The sequence below is a fragment of the Poecilia latipinna genome, unplaced genomic scaffold, assembly GCF_001443285.1.
Source record: "Poecilia latipinna isolate Pla-1442-1.1 unplaced genomic scaffold, P_latipinna-1.0 Scaffold172, whole genome shotgun sequence".
Classification (NCBI taxonomy): Eukaryota; Metazoa; Chordata; class Actinopteri; order Cyprinodontiformes; family Poeciliidae; genus Poecilia; species Poecilia latipinna.
This window is the reverse complement of record NW_015112788.1, coordinates 243,550-262,996: the sequence shown is the minus strand read 5'-3', so window position 1 is coordinate 262,996 and position 19,447 is coordinate 243,550. Positions and strand designations below refer to the sequence as shown.

General features: G+C 38.6%; 2 protein-coding genes across 9 annotated transcripts in view; both read right to left on the bottom strand.

Annotated features, from left to right (window-relative positions):
- Positions 1–103: 103 nt before the first annotated feature.
- Positions 104–6,581, bottom strand: scamp2l (secretory carrier membrane protein 2, like). Its single transcript, XM_015030085.1, has 9 exons — positions 6,349–6,581; positions 5,321–5,398; positions 5,017–5,106; positions 3,780–3,900; positions 3,552–3,680; positions 3,245–3,404; positions 2,637–2,738; positions 2,077–2,194; positions 104–1,403 (listed from the first exon to the last, which is right to left on the bottom strand). The coding sequence occupies exons 1-9, from the start codon at positions 6,403–6,405 to the stop codon at positions 1,248–1,250; spliced, it is 1,011 nt and encodes a 336-aa protein (XP_014885571.1). The 5' UTR covers positions 6,406–6,581; the 3' UTR covers positions 104–1,247.
- Positions 6,582–8,154: 1,573 nt separating this feature from the next.
- Positions 8,155–19,447, bottom strand: part of myo9aa (myosin IXAa) — a 117,592-nt gene continuing 106,299 nt past the window's right edge. For 7 of the 8 annotated variants that reach the window (XM_015030076.1, XM_015030077.1, XM_015030082.1 and 4 more), the window contains 11 exons: positions 18,716–18,766; positions 18,479–18,590; positions 16,877–16,935; positions 16,524–16,716; positions 16,319–16,447; positions 16,103–16,208; positions 14,239–14,370; positions 13,064–13,187; positions 11,211–11,419; positions 10,405–10,547; positions 8,155–9,650 (listed from right to left, as the gene is read on the bottom strand). In XM_015030076.1, coding sequence (XP_014885562.1) covers positions 9,133–9,650; positions 10,405–10,547; positions 11,211–11,419; positions 13,064–13,187; positions 14,239–14,370; positions 16,103–16,208; positions 16,319–16,447; positions 16,524–16,716; positions 16,877–16,935; positions 18,479–18,590; positions 18,716–18,766 — 1,776 coding nt within the window. In that variant the 3' untranslated portion in view covers positions 8,155–9,132. Of the gene's footprint in view, positions 9,651–10,404; positions 10,548–11,210; positions 11,420–12,023; positions 12,360–13,063; positions 13,188–14,238; positions 14,371–16,102; positions 16,209–16,318; positions 16,448–16,523; positions 16,717–16,876; positions 16,936–18,478; positions 18,591–18,715; positions 18,767–19,447 lie in introns of those variants that run through there. The other variant, XM_015030083.1, reaches the window with a different exon arrangement.

Sequence of the window (19,447 nt, the reverse complement as noted above, 5' to 3'; positions counted from 1 at the left end):
GCTACAAGGAGATCGAGAAAAAGAAAAACGCAAACCAGGATAACTGACTCAACATCCTTTTCATTCATTACTTAAGGCATTGGTAAGTAAAAGAAGTAAATTCTTTAGTTTAAATCAATGTTTATTGCTTGTTCAAGCACAACTATTTTCCAACACATGCCCATCCAGTAAATATAGTTTAAATAAAAATATGTACAAAACATTTTGATCATAACAGGAAACTACAACACAATCCTTCCATAGACATACAATCATATTAAAAAGTTTTGAAACTAGTTAAAAAGACACAAACATGATACATAAATATAGAAGTCATGAGTTTTATATACAATTCAATGCCAAGTCTTATAAATCCTAATAACCTTGAAGTAACCAGCTAATATTTACTTTGTGCCCTGTAAGTATTCTGTTTTTTCAGCTCACTAATGCAAGTCCATCTAGTATTCATCAGTAATTTTACACCAAACCTTAATGCATTACTTTGTAATTACAGGAAGGCTCAGTTATGACTGAAAACAGATGTTTCCTTCACAAGTAAATATAGAATAAAAACTTAGCAGCCCCCTCAAAAATCGCATCTTCATTTACCCTTTTAGACACATTCCACCAAAACTCAGCAAGCCAATTAAAAGCAAACAAAGACAAACCTTCATCCCATCACCTTCATTAGTCATCAGCTCATGTACATGTCATACATGAAAAAAAAAAAAAAAAACACACACACAACCCAAATTTAGAGAGCAGAAAAACAGTAACAGAAAATTTATAACAAAAAAAATAAAAAAATAAAAAATTGGTACATAGTTTGCTTTAAGTACAAACGCTCAGATCAGAATGATATTCAGGCTGCTTTATAAGTTCTGCATACTTATATTATGAAGTTCAACTCATTACTAATATCAGATTTGTTCTTAAGGCCTCGTTTTGGTTCGGCTAATTTGTTTTAAACCAAACAAACTGGTTGCACATTCAAACATATTGCACACTGATAAAAGGCAGTCTCAAATGTCAAAACTACCAGGCCATCTTCAAGGCACTGCTTGCATCAACATTCTTGTTTTAGTTGTGTTTGAGACACAGAATTTATACACGTCATAAAGCCGTTTTGTGAGTTTCTCATTGTTCTTTTGGCAAATATCTGTAAAATTATCAAAGGTCTGTTCCAAACAACTAACCGTGACAATAAGTCATGGGTTCTTGGTTAGAAAACACTAGCCTGACTGCTCCAGGTATTTTTCTGGAGCAGTTTAATTCCCTTGGTTACCGCTGAAGGCGCCCTGGGCAGCAGAGGTGGCGGCGCTAGCGGCGGCGCTCTGGAAGGTGCGGTTGGTCAGGACTCCCTGGGAAAACTCCTGCTGAGCCTTGGAGAAGCTCGCGCCTGTATTCCTGTACTTGGAGTGGACCTGGGATGAGAATTATGACAAATATAGGTTATTCAGAAAAATACATTTGATAAAAGTCAACATTTAATTTGCATGACATTTACCTGAAATACTCAGCCACAAAAAGGTATTCACCCCTTCGGATGTTTTTAACCCTTTTTACTGCTTTTAAAAATAAATGTTCAACAAATGACAAAAATTAAAAAAAAAAAAAAGCCAAAAACAGAAATTAGCTCGTTAGAGCAGTGAAGTTTTCCTGAACTCTTAGCAGATACCAAAAGACTCTGACTGTGGTCCTGTTCAGCCAGACCACTTTCTCCCAAAACTGTACTGAATCCATCATTTAGATGCTCAAACTTAAGATGCACTTATATTCTTAAGCAACATAATGCATTTCTAATGATTTCTTTGGTTACTATGGTGCGTTTTAACTCATCTCCATACTGACACATGTGGTAAGTATCATCTGTAGCCACCTGAATAATGCAGGAGGTATACTTTTGTTTGGGTCATAAAACGATCAAATTTATTTCATTCAGTGACCTGAAAAATCAACTTATTTGGTTGGTAGAATTTCTTCAATAAAATTAGCCTATCATTAAGACTGAAGACTATGTCCACTTTGTTTTGTAGAGGTATAAGCACAACTGTATGGAATACCTAACACCTGCAATGTAAAAAATGGGTAACTTACCATTTTCAGCAGGATGACACCCAAAACTGCGTTGACGGTGAAAAAACCAGCCACTACCATCATAACCACGGCAACTGCCAAGTTTGTACGAATCATGCTAATTGATGAGATCCATCCACTGTAAAAAACCAACAGCAAAGAAATATGACCACAAGTTTGAAATTTTCCTCCGCAGTCAATGCTACACATGTTTAAAAATAAATGCTCCAACAAACTGCTGGGTTGGCCAGCATCCAAGCTATCCCCGCTGATACTTGGGAAAATATGAAACTCGAAAGAACAGAAGATGAAAAAGGCTTTCAAGAATTAATACACAACATGATGCTGAAAATAAACCCAAGAAGAAAGGCTCTGCGCACTTACAAAAAAAAGCACCGCACACAAGATAGGTCAACAGGAATCTGTCAAAGATATGCAAGAGAGTAGAAAACAGGAAAGAAATAACCACCAAAACACTCAGCTGTGAGTTGTGCATGCACTTTTACAAACCTACGCACATCATCATGCTCATACATACTGGAGAACAAATGTGAATGAAAATCTGCCAACACTACACTCACCTGTTTCCCCATGAGGGAATGCCCACTGATTGGATAATGTACACTGCCACTTGGAAGAAGAAAACAAAAAAGAAGAAAAAGAAGCTGAAGGAGCTGTCAGACCTGTGGATGAAAAAGAAAAACAGACATTTTAAGTGTTGTGTAACATTTAAAAGTTCAACTTTCATATTATGGAAACATAAAAAGGCAGAAAGTGCTTAGGAACCAGTTGTTGCTAGAAGAGTCTCAGCATTAATTGTCACAACTCTTCAACTCTAGAAACGGTGGGTTAAGCACCAGTCATTTGCAGTCAGATTATACACTTAAACTCCAAAAGCAAGAGAACAACTTGTGAGTGGGAATATTATTGTAATAGCAATAGTACACGACCACAGCTACGCAATTTTTGTCCCCTAACTGCATGTCTTTAAAAAAAAGATACAATTTCTTTATTTAATACTTACAAGTTTAATTGGTTAGCATTAAAGAAGTGAATTCAAGTTACTAAAATGCTACACGTACATGTTCATACTTGAAAAATATTCATAAAGCATTCGCAAAGGTTTTTCATTACACATCTACTTCTCCATCACCATCACTTGGATCTGGTTCTGAAGGTAAATCTGTACCTGAAGGCTTTGTAGACCGGCCTGTACCAGCAGACAAAAGACACGGGGGTGAAGAGGATGAACCACAGGATGGACAGACCGAAGTCCACACCTTTAGCAGCATCAGCGGTGAAGTAAGCCAGGCAAGCCAGGATGTTGAGGAACAGGGTGGCACTGTGGACTGTGGTGATTCACAAGAAAACAGGAGAATATTTAATACATCCATTAGTTTTAACACATGAATGACTTATTCCTATATATATATATATTTTTTTAAATGATCTCTTTGGGTTTTGGGTGAAGGCATACAGAGATGCAGGCTACATACACATCCAGAGGTAGTACATTCTCTTGCAGATTCTGCGGTATTCCTCTGGGATATCCTCCTCAAAGTTCTGATAGAAGCACGGCTTTATGGGAAAGAACCTCGGAAGAGGCGGCCAGTTGTTTTCCTTAGCTGAGAAACACAGATTTTAACACAGGAGGGTGGAACTGATGCTCATACTCAAGCATTTTCTCCATGCAACTCCAGAAAAAAACACGTGCAGAGCTTTACCTCCTGGGTCTCTGTTGCTCCTGTTCTGCAGCTCCTGCTCCTTTCGCTCCAGCTCTGCGGCTTTCCTCTCCAGCTCCTCCTGCTGCTTGACCAGGTTGGCCTGAGCAGCTGCTGCCGTAGCCTGATGCACAGCAGACAAGTCAGCGACATACAAGTTAGCGCTCTTCAAAAGAAAAGGCCCAGCAGAAAACAACCCAAATAACTTCAGATTCATGTTAAGGTCAGGTTTTATTACTGCTGAGTTTAGCTGATAATGGATAATGTTAGATAAATACAAAGAACTCAGACTCTGAACTTTATAAGGTTTTGACTATTTCCTTAGAAAACTTTTGTGAATAGGTGACATAGAAATAAATTGAATTCTGTTTGCAAGGATACTTTTTTATTGTACTAAAGCTTGGTAGTACAGCCATACATCATAACTTATTATATACAGCTGAAATTATTGATGCCAACTGACAGGTCAAAATGTATACATTTAATGTACAATAAAGCTAAACCAAAACCTTTAAAATTTCCCATAATTTCTGATATTTAAACAAGGAAAAGACCCCTACACTTTGGAAAATATTCAAATACCCATCTCGTACATTTACCAGTTAAATCTTAGAGGACTTCTGGGATTTGTTGGAGCAAAACAATGTCAAATATTTTCAGTAAACTTCTGACTTAGCAGAAGTTGTGCCTTTTTGCCAGTTTTCTTGGAACTTTACGACTATCAGAGGACATCCAAGTGTTTTTTTTTTTTTTTCTTGCAAATATACTGCTCAAAAAAATAAAGGGAACATTTCACTTTAATTTTGTGTGTGGCTCCAAATCCAGGCTTCCATTGGTTAATAAATTTGATTTCCATTGATGATTTTTGTGTGATTTTGTTGTCAGCACATTCAACTTTATACAGAACAAAGTATTCAATGAGAATATTTCATTCATTCAGATCTAGGATGTGTTATTTGAGTGTTCCCTTTATTTTTTTGAGCAGTGTATATGGAATTAATCTACAAATATCTGAGTTTTTTGTGAAAATTTAATTTTCCTTCATCTACAAAGACCTTAACACTCCATTCATACTAAAGAGAAATCATAGGTGCCCAGAATTATCAAACACTTAACCATTTTAAGTTGTCATGGGCAGCCCAGTAAACTTTAGATGATTTAAGCATTTGATTTCATTGTGGAAAACATTCCCAACACAGCGACGCCCAAAATGTTCCTATTTTTTTTTCCTACCACTTACTTGTGGACTTTGCTCCACAGAAGTCGGAAGTACAGCAGGTTGGGATGAGGAGGTTTTAGAGACTGGGATGGTTGTTTCAGTGTACTTTCCCTGTGGGACGAATAAAAAAACCCAAACAACTATTGTTTGAAAAAAACCAGGACATACAATTAATCTAAATAAACGACCTTACATCTGTAACTATATTTCCTTTGTGGGCATGTTAAGATTATTGTGGTACAAAAATATGCGTCTTTTGCATTCCTTGTTCATGTTAGAAAAAAATAAATAAATAAGACAAAATATTTAATTATTTAAAGATCACCATTTCATTTGCGGTGAACGGGTTATACTCTCCGGTGCTTTCATTGACCCCGCTGATAGCTTGTGTGACTGATGCATCCTGGGAAAGGCAAAAAATAAAAATAATAACACATAAAGTTAATATAGATATAACGTAATTTATACACTAGTAATACACAAAGCTAGTGAAAGTGACAACAATGGGCATGTGAGCTTGTAGACGTCCAAGATCTCTCGCCAATTAAGCCTGTCAAGATGTTCTGGATAAACAAGTCTGATCCATGAAGGCCCTACCTTACAATTTTCAGGACTTTAATAGAATCTTCTAACATATTTGTACAAATTTCAATAGCATACCTTCAGCAGTCAAGGTGAGTCCCACCATGTCCAGAGAGGTCACGGATAGTTTAGCACCATAACAGTGAGTTTACCAAGCGCCTTGCCCAATCGGTGCAATGCAGTAATCCAAGAGGAGCATTTCAATCCTAAACCATCTCACAGCAGATTAATAATTCACGTAGATGGAGGCCCAGTAATAGGCTCGTTGTGGTTGCTGTAATTATTTCATTAGATTGAGCAAGATAGAGGGTTTACCTTTAAGAAAATACGTCTCCCAACATTATTTTTCAGGGCGTTAAAAACGCAATGAGAAAAACACTAAAGTTAACAAAACTAGCGCTCGATGAATTGGTAGAGTTCCGGTTTATAGAATGGTTTCAAATGAAAAAAATAAACTCAGGGACGTGGAGAAGATATTACGTCTGAATGTTTACTAACACCTGCTAATGATTCCGCTCACCTGCTCAGGTGAGTTAAACCCAGAGGAAGCTAATGTAAAAGCAAAAAAAAATATTCCCTTAATTACTTGAATGATAAAGATAAAGTGGCCTACATTTAACCGAATACGTGTCATACCTCTTATAGCAATTCTTGGCCAGGAAATACTAATGGCCGAACCCAGCAACCAACCAAACAGGTTTTCTCTTTCGCTCCTCACCTTACACCTGATTCAAACCTGCTAAAAGTCACACAGCTACATCGTACACTCACCTGGAAGGGGTTCACGTCCACCGGGTCGGCGAACGGGTTGCTGTCAAGTCCCGACATCGTGAACAGGAACGGATAAATTTATTTATTTATTTTTGTTGCGTGGGAGAAAAAAAATACGACAGGTCCCGAACTCTTTCCTGAGCTGCTCCTGCCTGCTCCCTCCGTGACGTAGGGTTCAATCTGCGCATGCGTGCTGCGATAGGCGAGCGACGTCAACAGGAGGTTGCTCCAGAGTCATTTCTAATCAATTAGGCCAGCTTTATTTATAGAAATAATGCAAATTGGTTTCAAATGTGCGCTTCTCGTGACAGGCTGCTGGCTCATGTTTGTCTCGAAATGCGAGTCGGTGCGTGAGCAGTGTTTGAAAACACTTTGAATGCGAGAACATGCGCATTAATCTGAAATTTAGGGTCAGTTTCCCCCCGCCGCGAGACTCGAATGTAATCTGAACTGTTAATATCCTGAATACATTTTCATTGTTTCATGTAATGTCTTTCACCTACAGCGTCTGCCCGATGTGTGGTCATTCATTTTAGAAGGCGCTGAATATCAGGACATTATAAAAGTTGTAAAAGTGGTACATTTAAAAAAAGAAAAAAAAAAGAAAGCCAAGTTGAAAAAGCAATGACTGATTATTTTACAATCCCCTACAAAGTAGAATTACCCGAATGGTTTTCCCAGTGAGTTCTCTCTTGTGGAGGAATTCTGGATCATTCTTCTGTGGCGCTTTGCTTGCATGGCCGAATTCCAGCTGCCAGACAAAAGGCTCTCCCATTTAACTCAGATATATGCTGAATTATACTGGATTATTATGGATAACTGAATCCAAAGAACAAGCCCAAAGCATGACCCTTCCAACACCATGCTTGACAGTAACTGGCATGATGAGTTTGCTGCAATATGGTCTTGCGGTCCAATATCTCCACTTTGGTTTCGTAGGCCAAGTCTTGCGGTTCAGTCAGATGCACCTTTTTCAAGATCATGCTAAAGCATATTTTTCACAGAAAAGAGGTTTTCAAAACAATGCTGTAGTCATTTTCGAATGGGCCATTTGATACAAATTAAATTAATAGAACGCCACTCTAAAGGTGGGGAAAAAAACCCTAAAATTCTCTAAGTTGTGTTCTAATTATCTATAGACTAAGGTTCCAAACAATAATAATGAAATGCATTAATTCTTGTTATTTATATAGTTTCCCATTTAGAGCAAAAATAATGTGTGAACTGAAAGTTTCACAATGGACCAGCCAGAGAAGAAACGTGAAGGAAAGCCTGTTCATCCAAAGGAAAAGCTTCACAGATGCAGTCTTGTTTCATTTCCAGTAAGCAGATTCATCATGGGCGTACAGTTATGCATCTTGAACAGTTTTCTTTAAACAACGCATGGTGAACATTATATAATATATATATAGACTCCAATTACTAACATCTGAAGAAATGTACTTTTGAGCAGATGTTTTTGAAGATTCTGACTATTTCTTTATGGAAATTTATCCATTTAAAAAATATGTTTGACAAAATTAGACTTTCAGAAGTACCATATCTACTTTTATGAGTGATTATTCTTAAATATAGATGATGCACTAGATATTTAACAAACTACATTCCACTGAGGTCTTTTACTGATATTTTGCAATAATACCAGCCTCAATAATCTTGATCAGGATATTTCCCATGATGTCTTTCTTCTTCTTGAGGTGTGAAAAAGTTAAGGGGAGCTATGTGCTAGTTAGCATTTGTGCAATTAGAAAAACAAGTTTGACTTGATGTATGAGCTGGAGAATTGCAACAGCAGAAAAAAAATTACCTTAAATACAAGCAGACTCTTTAATAAAGACAGAAGACGATGTGATTTTATACCCTTTCTTGGTTGCTATTGACCAAAATGCTCCAGACACAGGAAGTGGATGAGTAACAGTTGCATTTGTCCGCTATTCCGTACATAAGACCTGTACAGTACATTACACATGTTGTATGGCTGTAGAACAGTCGAATGTGGAAATCTTGTAGGCGGTCTGACATTCCTAAAGAGCTGGGATCCCATTGGCTGGAATACACACCAGCTGACTTGGTCCCTTTAATTTGTAGCGGCATTTCACCCCGTTAGTGAGGGGCGGCGGGTTTGTGGGGGAAGCAGCACAAACTTAAAACACATGAAGTGGTTTTTGTCTTTCACACTCATACCTGCAGTCTTGATCTGCACATGCTCAAAATATGAACATCCCGACACAGGATACTCAAAAAAAAAAAAAAGAAGAAAAAAAAAAAAAGATAAATATTAAACTTCAACTACCCAGCAGGGGCAGGTGTTCCAGCTTTGTACAGTATTTATACCTGTATATTATAGGCCATAAAGCATTTCTGTGATAATAAAATTTATTAAATAAGAAAAAAAAAAGTCTTGTAATAAGAGTGTTCACTGCTGAGACTGATTGTTTTAAACTGTAAACTCATAAAGAAGCTAATAGTTAGGAGCTTAGAGTCCAGTGAACATCGGCGATGTCTGATGGAGTGTGGCTTTTTGCCCATTTAGATTTGCCCATAAATCTTTAGCTCTCTAACTCTGTAACATTCTCTGATAAGGAGTTCTTTTTTTTTTTTTTCATATTCCAACATTCCCTTTTCCCTGTCCTGCTGCTCAGTCTCGCCCCCTTGTGGTGCAGAGGACAGAGCTGCCAAGGCACTGTACTGTGAAAGCATGGTGGCAGTCGCGCCCTTCTTGCCTCCCTCCGTCTTCAACAAACAGAGGCTGAAAGTATGAGTGCTTTGGTGTTCCTGCGTCCTTCATACCATGAATTCATTACTACCGTACAATACGAGGTGCTGGGGTATGTCCGGAGGGTCCCTGCCAGGCCCGCCACCGCCGCCGTCTCTGATGTTCCTCGCAGCAGAATGTCTGGCACCTTTGAGTTTCTGCTTGCCCTTCTCTGGATTGTAAGTGCCGCGGCTGGTGAACTGCGGCCGCTCGTCGTAGGCGTCGTCCTGCTCCCCCGTCAGGCTGCCGTCGAAGCTGTCCGACCGAGAGGACTGAGACGCGTTCAGGGGCGGGGCCTGAGAGCGGGCAAGGCTGGAGCCCACCGCGGGAGCCTTGGAGTGGAAACGAAAGCGGCGAGTGGCGGCGGAGGAGGAGGAGGATGAAGAGGACGACGGGTGGAAGTGTGATGAGGAGGAGTAAGACGAGACGGCGGAAAAGGATTCGGCCGAGTCCAGGGAATCGGGCTGCCGGTGGGGCGGGGCGCGCCGTCGGGAGTCCTTCCTGTCGGGTCTGCGAGGCCATGGGGAGGAGATCCTTGGACCTCTCTCTGAAATGAGACCAGAGCCGTAAATGATTAGAAATCATTTATTTAAATTGGACACAGGCATCGTGTTCAAGTCCAATCCGACTCAACTAATTCATTTTAATTACAAGCCTGAAGTAAACCAGACATACTTTAATTCAGAGTTTATTTTTAGACTATAATTTGATTCTTAAGTAAGGAATCTTTTCCCAGTTCTAGCTTTTGCTTAATGTCTTCCAGCTCCATTTTGAAGCTTGTTGTAACCGCAGGGTGAGTCAAGAACAAATCATCTGGGATGTGTGACTGATAGGAGCAGAGCAGGGGCGAATTTCAGGGTCTGGGCCATAAATCTAAACTCTATTTTACAGATGTATGTTTTTATATACACTCTGTTGGTTGTTTATAAATGTTTTTTTTTTGTTTTGATTTAACAGTATTTGTAGTTTTCAATTAGTTTTTTTTTTTTTTTTTTTTTTGCTCGTTTGTTTTGTACCTCACTGGATCCCGTAGCCAAGAAGGGCTGAAAACAACGACTGTCAGCAGGGTTTCAAATGCTTGTTTGCTGTGTTAAAGAAACAAATATCTTACGCATCGCATTCCTGAGGTGAAAACAGCAAGGTACGTTTTTGTTTATTTCGCTTGCATTTAGTTTTCACTGTGATCCAGACGGAAAACCTCAAACTCTGCTCAAAACCTTGAGCTGGGTGGCTGCCACACAGCCTTACACTATGAAAACTACAATACGATTATTTTCTGATTTTGCTGCAAAATGACATACCAGAGAAGTCGGAAATGGTTTCCTCTGAATCCACGTTGAGGTTTTCTGAGCTGTCAGCCGTACCGATGGAGGCTTCAGACTCCAGGGTCTCGTCATCTGAAGCTCGCGGCTCCAGTGCCAGCATCTCCACAGTCAACTCCTCTCTGTTACGATCATTTCACCAGAAACATGAGCAAACATCATCACAAACAAATAAATTATTTGTTCTGTATTCTATACCAAGAGTGCCTAGTCCAAGGATGTTCAAAGTGGAGCCATTTATTTCTGCGGACAACTTGAGAATGAATTTGGAAAAAGCTCTGACTTTTAAATCAAAAGCTACAGAGAAAATGTTCGACGCAACAAAAAGTGATCATCTTTTCCAAGCTTTCTGGTTTCTTTCTATTTTCATGGTAAATGTAGCCCCATCTACTCATTGAGTTGTTTAAACTACACCTTTGTGCACCGAAATGTGCTTTTAATAGCTGTATTGCAACTTAAATAAATCCAGCAAGTGTTTTCAAACCAAGACTGACCCGATCCTGTTTTTATTGCTGAGAATAGACAAAATATTTTTTCAGTTTTCTTCAAATGAGCAAAGAAAAAAATCCTTTTCCTAAAAAGAAAAAAAAATCTGATTACTTGTTTTATTAAAACAGCTCATGCTTACTTTAAAAATCACATTTTTGATTATTTTAGATCTTAAAATTACATTTGCTTTGCCTGAGTTTTGAGCTGACAATTTTGGCCCACATGACAAAAAAGTTTGTACACCCCTGGTCTAGTCTGTTCTGGGTCATTAACCAGTGATCCAAAATAAGACCAACTTCTTCTTCTGCAGGCTTTCGATCTGCTCTGTCAGCACTCTGTCCTCCTGCTGCATGGCGGCCTGCTGGTGCTCCGAGATGTCCACGAGTGACTCCGCCCCCTCTTCACCACCGCTCTCCTCCCTCGCCGCGTCGGCTCTGAATGGCAGCCGAGGACTGGCTGGAGGCGACGGCATGTGGTAGGTCAGCCGATGCGCTTGACCTTTTCCCTGAGGATCACATCAGCAGCAGCACACACACACGCACACACGGCCTTAAAGATGCTGTCCAGTAGTGTATTTTTTGTTCATCGACTAATGAACACAGACAATAAAAAAACACAGCAGAGGAAGGGAGTATGGATTTCCACACAGGAACTCACAAAACACAACATTTTGGAAAAAAGTCCTAATTGAAAACATTCTGTTTATTGTGCTATTTGTGTGTTTTGGTTGGTGACATCACAAGAGGCACAGGAACAGAGCTGATCAGCCGGGATTGGTAATGTTTTAGTAACAGATTGTGAGTCATTTGCATTTTGCGTTGCAAGGGCTTCATCTTTATACGTCTGAATCTGATGAGTTGTTGTAGAAAACATTAACTATACCATTTAATTCTGATAAATAATCTTCAGAAATTACTTCTGAAGATTTTTGGTAATCTAATTTTGTCAAATATTTCTGAAATTCATGCAGTTTTCTACAAGAAACTTTTTTTTCAGATGCATAGTATACAACTAAGCACGTTTATGGATTAATATGATTAAAAACATGAATGTAAAAAGAAAAATAAAATGAATAAAATAAAAAAATTTTGTTCTCAGAAGAATCTTTTTTTGTCTTTTGCATTTTGTGATGTCACCAGAAGTACCTGGATACATCAACTCGTTTTTAGCAAACCAGGCCAATAACACAGTAAAACAATTAACCCTGAAATATCTTAGAGATGAACTATATCAGATTTATTAGAATGATTTAATAGAATAATAAATAAAAGTAGCTTTGATTCTGTTATCTCAATACCTTTCATCCCTCAAAAACGGCAGCGACACATTTTCACATGCAGTAACTGAACAAGAAGTCTATAATACATATAATCTGACAACTTGACATTACTGCACCACAAGGGACATTTGCACACCAACTTTACCGTCTTGGATGTTTTGGCCAGCTTTAAGGAAAAGCAACAACAGAAGTTGTTTTTTTTTATTATTATTCTCTAGTTTCTCAATAAGTAGTGAACAGAAAATATGCTTCCATTTAGAAATAAAATGAACTAAATCAAAAACTAAAGAAGCCTGATGGAGGGAAAGCTAGTGGTGATCACTTTTCTGATTAGACTCCAATCTTCACCTAAATTCAGAAAAGACTTTTTTCGGTAACACTTTATTTGAAGGGGGTTGAATACGACTGTCATGACACTTTCATAAACATGAATAAGCCTTCATGAATATTTATGACTGTTGTCATAAAATGTCATTCGGTAAATTATGACACTTTTAATACAAAGTTGACATGATTCAAAATGTCTTTGTTATGACATCTTGACATTAACCAGGAAATCATTACTGTTTAAACTTTACCTTTAATAACATAAAGTTACCTAATTTTTAAAGTGCAATCAGTAATACTTTTATAACAAATTTATTGTCCTATTTTCATAAAAAAGGACAAGGAGCGAAAAGGTCACAACACAAAATGATGATTTACTGATTTAATCCTCAGTAGCATATGCTGATATATTTCAGATCTGTCAATGCTGGTTTAGAGTAAAGGACGTAAGCTTTAAGAGGAAAGAATCTGAGAACTGTGACGGATTAATTATTATAAGTCAGGCAGACGTGTTCACAGATTGATCATCTTGGTTGATCTCACCATCGATCGACGAATGAGGCTCAGTTTCGACTTGGCCTTGTTCTCAGCAAACTCCAGTGTATTTATGTCCTTTAGGCGAACTTTGTACTTAGTCATCTGTTCACAAATGATGAGCTCCACACACCTGCACAGGGAGGTGAAAAGAAAAACCTCTGAATAACTGGGTAAACAATATGAACACCGATTCATCTCTACAAAAAAACAAAAACAAAAAACAAAAAAAACGTTATTTTACAGAACAAACATGATGCAAGTCATTTCATCAGCATTTAGACACATGTAACACGAAGCTGCTCTGTGACAAAGACTACTGGCTTCACCTTTACTCTCTTCCCGTTCATCTGTCCTTATTTTGATCTATCTGATGATCTGGTTAGGCTGGATTGGTGCCTCATTGTTCTCACATGGAATAGATTAATTTAATTGAACATCCTCTCTCCATCATTTTCCTCAGTCATGCGTGTCCACACCACACTTTTGCAGAAAACCCAACAACATCCACGGTAAAAAATAAGGAGGATTTCATCTCCATTGTTTTGTTTTGGAAAACAATGGAGCATGTTTATGGACATGATAACCATCTGTATCTAGTATGTTTATTTAATTATTTAAATCTGAGTGCAAGAAGAAAAAAAAGAAATGCACAACAGATTCCAGGTTGTAATTTATTAAACACAGATGAAGTTAATGTTGGAAAGAAAGGAGGATGTGGAAGAAAAACTAAGAACTTCCTTTCTGACTCCTTGGGATTTAAGAGGAGAAAGAAAGGAGCAGCTAATTATAAGCACGATTAGTTTTGGTGTGTGTTGACAGAGTAATGATGTCATGTGGTCATTTTTTATTTTTACTTGATTTTTTTTTTTTAAGCTTTAAAAATGTGCTAGTCTCTATAATCATTTTACTTTTTAAAAACTGCTTGAATTTCATAATCTATTCTAAACTAAAATTGTTTGAAAATACACAAATTATTGCTCATTTCATTAAGCATGCACACCTCAATATTTCTCATATTTCCTTGACATATTTACAAGAGTGCTTGAGGTTGAATTCAAATACTTTTAAAATCTGGAAAAAAAAAAAAAAAGAAGAGATTTTTTGTTTTGACATGTAAAACTTATTTTTCCCATGGCTGTATTCTGTGAAACGTGTGTGCGTGTGTGTATCCGCGTTCTCACGCTGTGGTCTTGCTGATGTCCTGGACGCTCTGCATCGGGTCGGTGGTGTCCGGGCAGCGAAGGATGCAGGGAGCAAAAACGATGGCCAGGGCATTAGCCGACATGCGGTTCGTTTCCTCTTGCAAGGAGATCCTGGGAGCAGAAAATCCACCGTTAGAGCAGGTCATCGCTCATCAGCCGGGCCTTAACGCTTGTGTAACTCAGATGCTTTTATAAACAGCCCCGTGCGACGTCTGCAGGGGAAATGGCAAAGCTTTACTCAATAGGACTAATTCCATTAGACAGCTGAGGTTTCGTTAAACACTTAGAGACGTGTATTTAGAAAACTTCCGCCAAGGAAGCAGCCTCCCCTTTACCGTCAAAGACATCGTCAGTGTTTACATCCATCTATGGTGACAGGAAGTGGCTGAATTGTGTAATATGTATCAGTGTTATAGGACAAAAATAAAGAGAACAAATGAGAGATAAACAGATGTTCAAATAGTTGAAACTGGCTGAAATCTGGGAGATATGAAAACTGGATTTTCTTTCTGCTAAGAAAAAAAGAAAAGTGGTTCCACTCCACTGTCGCCACAGATGCAGATGACCGACACTAATCCTTACCCTTCCTTAAATACACAACTTTTTTAATCAACTACCACTGTTTTATCAGGAGATTTTGTTTTTTTAATGGGTTACAATCTGGATGTAATTGGGATCAGAACATAACTAAGCATTTGTTGTGAGTAAACAAATACTCATAAACTGGAATGAATTTGGACCAATTTGGACTTGGTGTAGCTGTGTGAATTGGAGCGGCTCTGCTAACTGAGATCCGTTATAATTTGGTGCAACATAAATAACCTGAACTGGACCTGGTTCATCTCCAACACTCATCCACAGGGCCTTGAAGAACTATTCTTTTTTTTTTTTGTCATATTACAGACACAAACTTTAATGTCTTTCTATCAGATTTCTCTGACACATAATTGTGAAATAGAAAGAAAATGATACTCGGTGTCCTTTTTGCAAATGACTTAGTGAGCATGTATTCAGTCAACCAAAGTTAATACTCTTGCCACCTTTCTCTGCAATGACAGCTGAAACTCGGCGTATGCTTCTACCAGCATTTGGCATCTAGAACCTGAAGTTTTTATTTCTTTATTCAAGTTTACTGAACCATCTGGATCTTCACCCCAGTCTTCTGCAGCCTCTCACAGACTCTCCTCCACTGTTGCCCTGTATTTGCTGCATCCATTTTCTTACCAAAGAAAAAGCATGCCCACAGCATGATGCTGTTACCACTGTACTTTATTGTAGGAGCGGCTAATTCATGGTGAAGTGAATTAGAGTTATTTTTTCTGCCATATGAAGAATGTTGAAGTAGTTATGCTACTGTGTTTACATAGATATTAAATATAGTGGTTGACTATATTTACCACTTAGACGAAATCGATTTCAGCTGAATATTTTTAAAAACTGTTCAACACATTAGAGGCTAGTTTGTGTATGTCTACAATTATTTAAAATCCAACTGAAATATAAAAGCATTAAATAAATTCAGGGGGTGTTTTCAGGGCCAGACTTAGAAGGATATGGGCCCCTGGGCTGGAGCCAGATTTAGTGCCCCATCCGGGATCTGCGGGCATCAGTGGATATGAATTGATGCATGCTAGATTTAATGCTGTTCCCAGAAAACATTCTGTAGCTTCACAATTTTCACAAACATGAATATTGCCTTTTTCATGCATTTTATATTTTGTGACTTATGTCACAGTTTTTGGGCCACCTCAAAAATTGCCGCCCTTGTCTACTGCCTTTGTAAATAATTTTCTGACGCAGGATGTTTTACTTTTGTGAACGGGAAAAAGAAATGGTTTCTGACCTGACGAGATGAAAGATGAGGCGCTCCAGAGTGTTCAGGTGAGTTCTGCTGAGCTGGTCGATGACAGAGTAAACCCCCCGGATCATTTCCTTCTTGTCCTGCAAACCTAAAAGGCAAATCTCTGTTTACAGCTCCAGAAAACAAAAGCCCGTCTGTCTCGTAATCTCCGATGAGACACAACTCGAAGACGAAACTGCGCTGGCGCTCGGCACTCACTCATTGCTCGGATGAACTCCTCGTACAGCTCAAACGTCATCAGCGGGTTGGGCAGGTCCCTCAGCCACTGCTTGAAGACGCTGGCGATAACATGAATGTTGTAGTCGTCCAGATTCATGCTCTCCACATCTGCGAGGCCAAACGGTGGAAGTGTTAGACATCCTTTTTGATCACGCCACCTACGTAGTTTCTTGCAGCCGTTTACCCGTGTCAAGAGCTAGCTTAAGCTCCTTGATCTTATTGGTGGAGCCGGATTTCCTGTAAATTCCCTCGGTGTAGAGGCCGTGCATCTCGATGTAGTTGATCAGCTTCTCCACCACCAGAGGAACTGTCCGCTCGTCGTTAGTCAGACGAGCGACCTCCACTCCGAACTGTCTGGTCGACAGCTCTGGATCAAACTGTCCACACAAACATAAACGCATGAAAAAAGACAAAACACACATTCACAGCCTATCTAGAATGACTTCAGTAGGCTGCGAAACAAACTATTTACTTTGCGGAAAACACGATTAATGTCACGGGAGGTTATCGTGAAATAGCTGAATATGGCCGACTCACCTTCTTGCTGCATTTGGTCGTCTTCTGGCAGCACTTTCTGTGGCAGGCGTACCGGCACACTGGATGGACACAACCAGACAGATCAAACAAGTCATTCCCATTATCCACAGAGAGGCAGTGTCTCCTCATTATTCACTTCAAGTTGTGACAAAAGCAACAGCAGCAGCAACAAAAATCTGTTATTGCTTAAAGTAACAAAGTGGCATTGGCTGGCACGAAGAAAACATCCTGTAGGAAGAAAGGAAAAGCTGTGTGAAAAAAAAAAAAAAATCTCCCGAGACACGGAGCCGCAGACCTCATGAGTCCAGTTGAAAACAATCCGATTAGGAAATGAGGAGGGAGCGAAGGCAGAGCCTGACCACTGAGGCCTGTGTGTGTGTTCATCACGCTCACAGTCTGTGTGCGTGCATGCGTGTGCGTGTGTGTGTAAGGGTTGTTGGCGCTTGTCAGGAAAAGAAAAGTAGGTTTCCTTGATTTCAAACAATCGATTTGCACACACAATGTGCTGATGAGCTCATCTTTTTCCCATCTGGGCAAGCTGATTGTTGCTTTTTCTTTTTTACTTTTGCTCACAAAAGTAAGAAATGCCACAGTAATCACACCACTGCTGATTACTGCAATCAGACAGCTGCAGCTTCTGCTGGTGTTCTCACTAAAACCAGGAAGACAGAGCACAGCAGCTCTAATGTCTTCTCCAGAGAACAGATTTTAAAAATACTTCTGTTAATGTATAAATCACCGCTTGGCAACAAAATACATTAAAGACCTTTTGTTGTTGTTGTATCAGCCTTCCAGACCACTCAGGTCTTCTGGTTCTGGTTCTGCTTGGCATCCCCAGAAACAAACATGGATACGGTGCGCTAAATTATAAAACAATTTAACAAAGCTTCGAGGCAGATAAAATTTAGTAATCGAGGTACTCGCATCATTCGAGGAATCGTTACAGCCCTACATTGATCAGTATATTTTATATACATTTGCTTGATGATTTTAGATGATACCATTTGTCAAAACGAAATGTTTTTTGTTTGTTTCATAATTGGTTACTATGATGTAAAACTCTATGAACTGCAAAGTTGCTGAATGTTGTATACAAATACACTTGACCTGAAACATGACAGCTTGTGAAGTGGATTAAGCTTTTTCTTCCATGTGCATTTTTAACATGTCAGAATTATTAAACTTAGCCTTTGATCTGTTAAAAAAATAATAATAATAATCTGAAGTTCTCTATTTCAGTTCTTGAAATGGATCAAAATAAAAAAACTGTGGTAGTTTTCAGCTTACAAACACTCCAACCAAGAGCATCTCCTTCGATGGCATTTAAGCGTCATAAAAAAAAAAAAAAATCTTCGATGTCTAAACAAATAACTTTTTTTTTTTCTGTAACATTGAAAACATTTTTCTTTCAAGGAAACTGCAGGACATTTTTTTGTGGGTGAAAATTCTTTAAGAAAAAGGAAGTAATTAAAAACTGAACAGATCTTAAGAGAAAACAGCAGTCGATACTGTCCAAGAGGAAACAAAGCAATATCTCGATTATTTTTTAAAAATATATAAAATGTATTGTCTTGATGTTGGATATTTTATCTGCAGACTCACATTTGCACACACAGGCGCGATCCATCATCCAGATGAGAGAGGAGCAGTATTCACAGTATGTGGGGATGCTGTACTGAGTGGACTTGAAGATGTGTCCATTATGTTCTTCTACCTGAAGAGGGCAGCAAAGCGTGTTTATTGTTAAACCTCTTGACATTTAACACTGTAAACAAGGACAACTCATATGGTGCCATTATTGTAAGTATATACTAAACAAGAGAGACTGAAGGGACTCACGATATCGGTGTCCTTTTTCCTTCGCTTCTTACGTTCAGGCTTAGGAAGCGGCTACATTAGTAAAAACAAAACAAAAACAGATTATTATTTTTGGCTAATAGATATTTTGCGTGTCTAAACCTTTGAAAAGTCACAATTGTGAATAGACTATAAAGTAGAGACGTCCACAGAATCCAACAATTTTAAGCAAGCTCAGCCTTCATCAGTGATCTGCTGTTTAGAAACACAGAAATTAGATTTTTTTTCAGACCAGTGAATACTCCACATGCTAACAGATTGTGCAAACAACAATACTCTGTGATGAGAACGGTTTATCTAATTAAAGAGTTAATGTAAAGTTGGTTATATCTGGAAATCATAAGGGATTTACAGATGAACACACTGAACCATATCAGTGGTTCTTTCTGGCCACCAGAGCAACACCTGAGAGGACGTCAAAATCCAATCTTTAATGGGACATGCTGGATTTGAACATGTAAAAGTAAGGCTCTACGTTGTCCAGGGAATGCTGCTTTAAACATGCTAGCTATGCTAACACAGTGCTAATATGACGTTAAAGACTTCAAAAGACGCCTCATTTTGTCTTTAACGTAGAGCTCTACGTTAAAGACAAAATGACACATAATTTAAATACTTAAGACTGTTAATGATGAGAAGCTTTTAAAAATATTTTTCATCCTGTTCTTCAATTATTTTTCTTATGTTTTTTTTTAAAAAACTCTGTCTAAATCT